General features: G+C 41.8%; 1 protein-coding gene across 10 annotated transcripts in view; it reads right to left on the bottom strand.

The window, feature by feature from the left end:
* Positions 1-7,007: 7,007 nt before the first annotated feature.
* Positions 7,008-10,449, bottom strand: part of PUM2 (pumilio RNA binding family member 2) — a 76,745-nt gene continuing 73,303 nt past the window's right edge. For all 10 annotated transcript variants that reach the window (XM_057431755.1, XM_057431756.1, XM_057431754.1 and 7 more), the window contains 3 exons: positions 10,183-10,304; positions 8,818-9,010; positions 7,008-8,084 (listed from right to left, as the gene is read on the bottom strand). In XM_057431755.1, coding sequence (XP_057287738.1) covers positions 7,953-8,084; positions 8,818-9,010; positions 10,183-10,304 — 447 coding nt within the window. In that variant the 3' untranslated portion in view covers positions 7,008-7,952. The remainder of the gene's footprint in view (positions 8,085-8,817; positions 9,011-10,182; positions 10,305-10,449) is intronic.

Below are 10,449 nucleotides of genomic sequence, written 5' to 3'. Positions count from 1 at the left end.
CTGGACCTTCTCACGCATTCATTAGAAGAACGCCTTTGTCCAGCTCCTGTTGTTGCCCCACCTGGGAGCAGGGTTGGTGTAACCCCCACCCCAGGCAGGTTTGTGCTCCTGGACTGCATGGGTGGAGCTGGTGCAAGGCTGGAGCAGGGACCGACCTGTGCTTGAGTTCTGTGCCCATCAGCACGTGTTATGGTGATGAACCACCATGGGAGCATTTCCCAGGTGGAGGCAGGGTGCTGGCAAGGGGGAGCATAGCAGGGGTGTGCCGGAGGGGATGTACATGGGTGAGGGACTGGAAGAAAGGAGGGGAGCAAGGGCTGTAACCCTGGTTGGACTGTGCATTGGGTTTCTGCAGTGCTGACCCACATATCTATGGGGAAGAGAGACCTTGGGTTTCAGCTTTGTGTGGCACATGTGCACACTGCCTGCTGCACTCTGAGCAGCACCAACTCCAGCAGGGTGAACATAGGTATTCTGATTGTTTAATATTTTCTGATGTTACCTTTCCTTTTGAAGCCTGATTTCTTTTTGTGTACTTGCAGGATCAGCTATACTTCACAGGGAGGTCTGCAGTGAAGCTTTTGCTTGCATAAAGGTGTCTTTTTATTATTTTTTTAAACATTGGGTTCCCAAAGTGCTTCTTCCTCCTCCCCTTCTCCCAGTATTTATAATCCAAAGAGTCATTATAGTTGTTTATTACATGGTGGTTACAGTAGCTTTGAGCATGTGTGTGGGGATGTGTACACCTTGTTTTTTCCATTTCTCATCCCATTCTATTCTGCAATATAGAGCTGTTCTCACTCCCACCCCACAAACCTGTTGCGCCTATTCCTACCTCCTATTCCCTCCTTCCTGCCCCCTTTTAACCACTCATTTATAAAAAGTTTCTTGGTTTCTTCTAGGTGGAGAGACCCATTGTCTGTATGAAAGTGTCCGATGACCGCCTTAAATGCCCTTCTGGAGTGGAAAGTAGAGGCTAGGCTGATGCATCCTAGGGGATGTTCATCTGCCCTATCCAGGTGTCTTGGATGCTCAAGGTTGTACCAGGCAGCCAAGCAGGCCACAGGATCTGTTCCCAGTGTGTCTACATGGAACTGTCTACACCCTAACAGAAGTGGTTCTAAATGGGGATAGTATCCCCCATAGCCTCTCTGATGGAGTGTAGCTGCATGATCTTTGTGGGATTATCCCTTCTAAAAGTGGGTAGTGGGTGCTGTACAGCACTTCAGGATGTATAGAGTGGGTGACCTTTAGCATTCTGATCATATCTCTGGGCTTCTGGTTCTCCACATGTGGAGGGGGTGGCGCATGGGGTAGTGTTGGATAAGAGACCCTTTCCAGCAGGATGTGAGCTCATGTGACTCTCAAACTGGGATGAATAATCAAACCCAGGGATCTCATGAGGCACATGACATTGCAAGGAAATAAGAAACATCATGTGAATTTTGGAGTACTTAAGATAGTCGGTTTTCAAACAAAAAGGCTTTTTAAGAGCCAAATGACCTAGTTGAATGAGGTAAGTATATAGCCTGGAGCTTGGACAGGGGTTAACTCTGCTCAATGCATAACATCCCTCCTGACTCTGGCTTGCATCAAGTTTGTCAATCCTCAGCTCTTCAGCCCAGCTACAGCATTCTAATCCTTACTTAACCAGTGGTTGCTCTGATTGCTGTACCAGTCTCTGGAGGCCAGTTTATATGCAAAGGTGTGGAGGAGGGAACAGCACTGAGGCAGACCCACCAGACCTGAGCCCAATGGAGAACCAACTGGGCTGAATCCTTTCCCAAGATCCTAGCTTGTATGAGCAGGTGGTCTCCTGAAATATCTCCTCTTGCATTGATCCTGGGATAGAGGAGAATTGCAAATACAGCATCAGGAAGTATCTCAGCTCTCTTAGAGAACGGGAGATAAGGATTATATAGGGGAAGAAAGGGAGGTCTGCATTCCCACCAGAGAACCTCTGGCTTCTGGTTCTCCTGAGACAGACAAGGAATAAAGTGCCTATATTTGCACTCATGGGAGCAGAAAATACATCTGTGAGTGTGATTTCTGCCATCATCTCCCTCGCTGCCCAGACTGGCTGATGCTTTCTACCACCACTTTCCTGTGTGTCACCCCTGCTGTAACACTCCCACTTCTTGCAGCTTCCATTGAACCTCAGTAAGCAGCTCTGTATCTGTTGGGATACTGCTTCATTTTGGGACCTACTTTGACATGTGGAATGGCTCTCAAAAGCCCTTTGATGGGAGCAGACTGTGGTCATTCAGCCTGAGAGCACAGCACACCTGACCTGTGAGGAGAGGGGCCTCAGCAGCTTGGTCAGTTCCTCCCCAGTCCCCACCAGTGACATTGCACCACAGTGGCAGCTCCATGGACCTGCAGCCAACAACCGATGCGAGTGTTTGTGCAGCAGCAGTGTGTGAACCTGTGTGTGCTCAGCAGACAGTGGCTGCTGTGCTCCCTGGAGAGGCCCTGAGCGTGAGCACTGCTGTACCAGGGGAGGGTTCTCTTCCCCCCGTCCCCCTCAGGCTTGGCTGGGAATGGATCCAGCAGCGGAGCTGGGAAGGGCTGCAGTGGCATGTGGCTGCCAGGAAATCTGAACCCTCCAGGCAGGTCTGAGGTTCGAAGGAAGCTGATTAGGGCTGCTCAGCTCAGGGTGCTAAGGGGCTTCTCCCTGTCCCATGCTCTAATACATCAGCTGTGTCACCTGCAATGTGCCCCTGACTCTTCTTGCAGATACAGACACTTGAGGATTGGGTAGGTTCATGCAAGCAGAGAAGGAAGAGGCAGAAGGCCTCTTCTGCCCAGATGAGCAGTGCTGGTGAGAGGGTGCACATTTTATTCCTATGTCTGTTCTTATTAATGTAACAAAGAGGGTCTTTAGACTAGGTCTTCCCACATTTCAGCTGCTATATAAAAAGCCTCTGGAGCATTTCTCGTTCATTAACGATGGGGGAATGTTGCTCACAAGAGCTATTTTGCATTGAGCCTGGGAAAATTGAGGTGGAGACAAGGATCTTGAGAGCAGAAGCTTACCCACTTCCACTTGCATGCTTCAGGAGTCATGCTCCATCTTGTGCTGTTTGTGATGCAAGGAACACCTGAAGCCCTGTTAAAAGCCCAGCCCAAATTCAGGAGTAGAAAGTGAACCCGCCCAGCTCCCTGTGATTAGAACATAGTCCTCTGAAGTGAGGGAGGTGGGTTCAGAACCCTGAGGCTGATAAAGGAAACTAGTTCAAGCACCTCATTTGCTGGGCAAGTTCCCTCACTTAGGAGCTGGCACACAGAAGAAGCGGGCTCTGTCCAAAGGAGGAAACATTCCTGCACCACCTCACCAAGGAACACCAGCAGTTGGTTAAGCACACTGGTCTTCCCTACCAGCTCTCTGCCCCATGCAGGGTGGCAGCTTCCTGATAGCCTCTGTGTTCTGAAACTTAATATAGAATTTTGGGATTTGATTCACTCTTAGGTAGAAGCAATTGCCTCATCTCATTGACATGGGCATTGCAGTAGCAGGGAAAAGCCCCTATGTTAAACCACGACACCTGTACTGGCTCTGGAGTGCTGTCAACACCTGATGGTCATCCTGTCCTATGACTGGTCTTTCCATGGTAACAGTGCTGGTTTCTAACCTGATCTGATGATGGAAAGAGGGAGGCCTGGGCTGCTCTGCCACACAGGAGCGCTGACAGCCCAGGCTCATTTGGCAACATCACTCACACTGCAGCAGAATCTGCATTTGTGAAGTTCTCCCAAACCTCCCTAGCCCAATTCTACACACTAGCCCTTGAGGACCCAAGCAGAGCCCCAAGAGGGACATTGTATCTCTGACAGGAACCAAGTTTCCTCATCCTCAAGCCAAGAAGAACTTGATTTGGAAATCTTTGGGCAGAGTGCCTGCAAGTGTTCTGATATTGTTTACAATTACAGGAAATGCTTCAAACTATTCAAGACAGAGTAAAGCATTACCTGTAGCACACATTTATCAAAACATCAGTGTTGCCCATTGACTAATGAGACACTGGGATAACTTCAAATGCTACCACTAGCTTGGTATGACGTGAACCATTGTGTTAAATTGACAGATGTTCCCACCCTGTTGTGGGCTGGGACAGCTGAGATCAGATACAGTACGTGCTTCTTCACTTTCCTTCCTCAAGCAGCAACACAGAACTGCATCATCACTAAACTAAAAACAACCTGCTGCTGTTGGGATGCACAATGACCAGGCACCACAAGTTTCAGCATTGGAGCACCATGTCTGACTCAACTGCAACCACTCAGCAGCAAACTGCTTTTGACAAGTTCACATTGGGTTCTCTCTCCAGGTGCATGACTTAGATGCAATATACAGTTTTAATGACCAGTCACTAGATCTTAAAACACTTATGCAGTTATTCTCTCAGCTTTATTTCCCTGAATGACACAATGGGAATTGTGACCTTGGTGTTTACCCACTTTCCTAGTATACTGAACATCAAACATTCTCAGGGAACTGATCGACAGATCAACCTAATTACCATGCTACTACACAGTGAGTCAGAGCATCTCTTCAAATGCCTGTTCCTTAGAGCAGAGGGAAAAGGAGTATCTACATTGGTCTCAGTCTCCATCAGCACTCTAAGCCACTAAGGCATTATGATCTCAAGACGCCTCAATCTTCCCCATACTCTGACGAAGAGGCATCAGTGGATCTAGCAATCAGGGATGGAGGTCATAGCATTATGGCTGTTCCCTCCAGAAGGGGCCAGTTGGATAGCTGAGTTAGTTTAATACCAAGAAGCAGACTCACTCCCCCTGCAGTCAGACCACTCTGACACCTGAAGCTAAAATCAGTTCTCAGAGCTCACACCATCTTTGCCCTCTCAAATGCTCAAGAACTCATCTTGGATCAAGTAGTGTACAGAGAAGCTGTCATCAGGCTGGAGCCTTAACTGTACACCTGTAAAGACATTTTGTAAGACAATCTGAGGATTTAGGTGCTCAGAACTGACCTATGGGAACTTAATGATAGAACACAGGATTCTTCAGTAACTGACTGGTTTCCACCAGCTCACTATAAATCAGTGACTTCTCAAAGCTGAGCTCCACATTTAGCAGACGAGTCATGTAAAAGTATAAAGAATGGCTGGTTTCCTACAGGAAAAACACAAAACCAGATGTATTTCACACAGTGTTATTCACACATTTTCATTTTGATTTTTACAGTATATGCACGTGAACATTACATTATTCAATATAAGCCACCTGGAGTCAAACCTAATCAAACTGGTCCATAAACAATCTATATCAAAAAGCAGTACTTGAGCAAAAATTCTAGTGGTTCTACCCCAAAGCCTAAAATAGTAGAAAGGAAACCCTGTGCTTTTCACATTCCTGGATGGAATTTCTGCAAAATGATTTTAACATGTGGAAGATTATGTTCAAAATACTTAAAGCACTAATGGTGACAGTTACAGGATTGTTTAAATTTAACCATGGCATGAGTGCTACAGGGACAAAGTACTGGGACATTTTTAGTTTCTGCCTGGACATCCCTGAAAGCCCAACTTACAAGTTGATGGGAATGTCAGCTCTATGGATTACAACACCCAGCCTTTCTACACAGAATACAGAGTCACTGAGTAGAATTAATGTGTCCAAGGGAAGTGGCTCAAAATCACCTTTTGTGTGATCAGGGGAAAGCTCTGGCTCCAATGACAGAGCTTGTGCCTCTCGAGGGGAATTTTGTGAACTGCCATGCAAAATCTACTTGGCAATTCCAATTGTGCTTACTAAGAACAATCAGGCCCCTCCATGTGGGCACTAAAGGACAGATTCAGAAACTGGAAGCAGGCCAGAACAAACTTTCCCATTTGCCTATTGATGAGTCAACACTACAATTAAAAAATGCAGTGCCTCAGATGTATGCTTTAATACAAGTTATGTAACCCTGGTAAAAGCAGTAACACAAGAATTCCTTATACAAGTTTATACCACTACTGTTTTCCTTCCTCGTGATCAAACCCTACCGTAACACCTTTTTATTTGATCAATGCTCAAGACACTGTATTCAAACTGTCTTGGTTGATCAAAACTTTAGGTTAAGCCATCCAAATGAATGTTTTACACAAAATACTTACTTCAACAACGTACAAAGCACTTTCTTTATCTTTCAGAAACTGAATATACAAAGTAAGCTTTTTTCCAAAATATTTCCATAGGCAAAGCATTAAAAAGGATTTTAATTATACACATATGGTCACAGTTCTGCCTTAAAAAGATCATTGGGAAATGTACATAAGGCCGCTTGTAAATGTACATCATCTTTATGTTACTGTTATAATGTCATATGTCCAGAGAAAAAAATTGACAGTATCATACATATTTGCTTTATGCTGGGAGAAGGCTATTCAAAAATACAGTACTCTTCTGTACAAAAAAAAAAAAAAAAGCCACATTTATTAAGATGGAAGAAGCATTAGTTTCTGTGATAACCAAGTATTTCAGTCAATTTCTTACTATGCTTATTATCCTTAGAATTTGAACAGACTTGGTTTCCCCAAGTGTCCATATTAACAGAATCAACAGCTATGTTATAAACTAGAGATAAAAAGAAAGCCATTTTGTATTTCTGAAACCATATAAAGATAAAATTTAAAAAATCACTCTTGATTTGCTGAAATAAATTTACATTATACAACACTATATGCCGGGGGGAGAAGAGGGAATGGAGATATGAATATACACTAAAATGCAAATTTTTGTCCCAAAAAGGGGTAAAACAAATTACATTTACAGCATGAAGGTTTACAAATGTACATCTGTACAACCAAGGTAAGCGTCACTACTAAATTAGCAAGGCTTGTAATAAACATCAAAACAAGAGATTTGTTTTCAAACTGTAAACTTACACCTATTAACTACACGTATACAATGCATATATTTATAGGAAGCAAAAAAGCTATCTGAATATTTAATCAATCATGCTAAAATGTTGAGCTATCAAGTTTACTTTTCAGTGGCCCCTTTTCATCAATACCTATCTTGGTTTTGCATCTATGGTGAGAAAGCAAAATAAATGCTCAACACTTTCAAATCCTTACAATTAATTCTATATGCAAAATAAAAAAAAATACAAATCTCTACTCTTCCTGCATTGTAAAACTGACTGTAAAGTTAATACAGGCTTCACTCCTCTTCCAACAGTGTACTTTGCTGAATGGAAGTACCACCATCATTTTAATCCCTCTACTTCATACAACAATTAAATATATAAGTATATACAGCACTTTCATTTTTAATTGCTAGAGGAAACCTTAGGGCACCATTTAAAAAATACCTGTATCTACAGCAAGTGGTTAAAACTAGTCTTAAAGTTTCCTCTGTTTTGTTCATCCCTATTTTAATTTGCTGTGCCCTGTTTATTATTTGGATAGTATGTTGTGAACCACCAAAATACAACTTAACTTTTGGACATGTTAAATAATGTTTATGCAGCTGATCAATTTTAATCTGGTATAAAAGACTTCACACAAAAGGGAAAAAATAAGGATTAATTCTATATACAACTCTATAAACCTGTTGTGCTATGATGCTGTGTAGACCTACCAGATTGCAAGCCAGTGTATTAAAAGAATACTGTACTTTTTCCCTTTAAAAACTATTTCAGTGACTTTACAAGGTAAAAATTTACAAAATATGTGACAGCTATTTTGATACAATTACATCATATACAGGCATTCTGTGCTTTGCCAGCCATCCAATCTGATAGGTCTCCGCATCAGGGCTGGAGATATTTTTTTCTTTTTTTTTTTTAATAATTCACTCCCCAAAAATATACACAAGAATAAAAATTTTACAAATGGATGAACAAAGTCAATAAATAGATTTTAAAAAATCAGAACATTTACAGTTAAGTTGTATGCTTTGATCATTCACAATTCCATTTTTCTTCCATTTCTTTTTGACTTTTACAGCATCCCGTTTGGTGGTCCACCAATTGGCCCCAGATCAGCACTGTTCTTCAGGTAATACTTTTCCAGCTTGGCCAGAATGTGTTTGCCATAGGTATATTTACGCAGAGTTGTGATGTGGGGTCGAATCTGGAAGAAGAAACATGTTATGGCTTCTTTTTTTTCTTCCCCTCAGAACTTACAAGGAGAAGTTACTACACTTTAAAAATATTATGTAAATAAGCAAAAAAGTCTGTAGCCTGTATTCCTGTATTTCAAACTTTTGGAAGTTTTTGGAAAGATGTCAATTGGTGACTTTGACTCACCAAACAACTGATGCACCTGTCACAAGAAAATGGATGGAGGCCTTTTGTGGGGGTGCCCTCTTGGTAACTGGGGAAAGCAGAGCTCCTACAGGAACATACAGAGGCCTTGGGTTCAATTGCCTTATGGCAATTATGGCAACATCACTTTTGTCCATGTCTGGAGATTCTTAAGTAGAAAATGGGCCCGTATGTTAGGAAGGATAAGAATGGATTTATACCAGCAACCGGCAAATGAAAAGAGAAAGCTGTATTTCTTCTGTTAGATTAATAAAGATGACAGATACTACACTTTTGTATTAAAAGTATTTCCACAGAAAAGGTGATACAAAGGGAGGATATGAAATCCAGCTTGTGAAACTCCTCTGTGGATTTCCATGAGCTTTGTGCTCAGATACCCAAATGTATTCTGCGTTATCAAGCCCCACTGAATTTAATGTTTAGATGTGAAGTTCTAGATTACAGAACTAGTGAGTTTTACACCTAGAAGGAAAGGTATTCCAGCAGAAAAAACAGTATAGATAATTTTTCTGAACCAACACAATTACATACAAATATACCTTGTGCATTATTATCTTCCGCTGAGCAGGTTCAGCCATATCAATCATCTTCTGAACAACATAGTTGGCATACTGGTCCTTCATCATGGTGTATAAGGCACTGTGAGGACCATCATTCTGGCAACAGACCTCATCAATAAGTAAAGCTCGCTCAGCACGAGAAGCGTGAGTCACACATTTTTCTACCACATTGCTGAAAGACAAATGCATTCTGTGATTCAGATGTAACACTCTTAAGTAGCACTTTTAAATTTATCTGAACAGTTCAAGTGACTTAACAGCACTCCCACTCATGTAAAAAAAAATTAAAAAAATTTCCTGACAGTTAAGTCTCTTGTGGGAGCTCTTTCCACTGGTCCTACAGTGGATATACCTGACTTCAGGTTGCAGATGTATTCTACTGCATCTACTCTGGTTGTGGACTCTTTAAAGGCACAACAGAGAAAGCCAGATATGAGGCTTCCTGCTTTTTGAATAAAGGCACTTTTCAGGAGTGTGCCTGTATCAGATACTGCAAATACTTCTTTTTGTAGAGAAGGTCTGTCCTGTATTTCAGGAGCTGGAAAGGCCATCACTGCTCATCAGACAGCAAAGTGATTCTGGTCCTGTGTTTGTGCTTTAGAAATTACGCAAGTTCCAAGGAGAGGATTCTGAACAGTTCTAATTAGGCAAACTAAAATCCAGTTTGCATACAACTGATTTTTTAAAACATACACCCCCATAACATCAGTGTCTACTTCATGTTGTTGACAAGGTGAGTCTCACTAAATCATCCACAATGAATGCTGAGGTGGGGCTTCCTTATCAAGAGACGATACATATATTTTGGGAAAAAAAACCCCACTGCAGGATAAATTTTAGGTTCTGATTTCAGAGTAGTTCAGGACTCCTACAATAGTCTTTAAAACTTCCTGATGCATAAAATCTTTGTCAGGCTGAGCCACCACTTTCTAAGGCTATCTTTTTATACTTGTAAATTGCATGGCTGGACTGTTAAGACTTTCCCAGCTTATCCAACAAGCTTATCAAGGAAGTCCCAGCGTACCAAGCAGGTTCTAGGAAAGCTTTTCACCTGTCTCTGGGGATCTTCACATGAAGACCTGGAACTTATTCCCTGCATTTGTACAAGATGAACAAAAACCATCTTATAAATGCATGGAGTTTTCTCTGTTTTGCTACAGAACAGCACTTTCCCTTCCCCAAATCTAATATAAAAATACCACTAACATTCATCTCTATAAGAATATGAAATTTCAGGAAAGTTACATGACTGAAAAAACCCCAACCCCTTTTTGTAACACAACAAATCCAACACTACAGCTTTAGAAGTCAGGGAATCTTTAAAATATGAAGGCTGTGCAATACCTGGCAAATTTGTGCTGACTGAGAGCTAGAACTTTTCCTCTTATTTCTGAAACTATTTTACTCTTGTCTTCAGGACGGCCATGCTCCAGTACATGTTGAATAACGTAATTTCCATATTGATCCTGAAAATAAGATTACTTCAATATTCTTTTATGTTCATAACAAGCAATCCACACACCTTTTGTGTATTTATATAAACTTTCAAATTACTATTTCCACAGATATAAGGAAAAACACAATAATGTCAACATTACAGAAACAAAGTGA

This window comes from Pezoporus wallicus, unplaced genomic scaffold, assembly GCF_028554395.1.
Source record: "Pezoporus wallicus isolate ANWC-B61680 ecotype Strahan unplaced genomic scaffold, APGP_CSIRO_Pwel_v1 contig_161, whole genome shotgun sequence".
In the NCBI taxonomy this organism is placed as follows: Eukaryota; Metazoa; Chordata; class Aves; order Psittaciformes; family Psittacidae; genus Pezoporus; species Pezoporus wallicus.
This window is presented reverse-complemented; position numbering and strand designations above follow the sequence as displayed.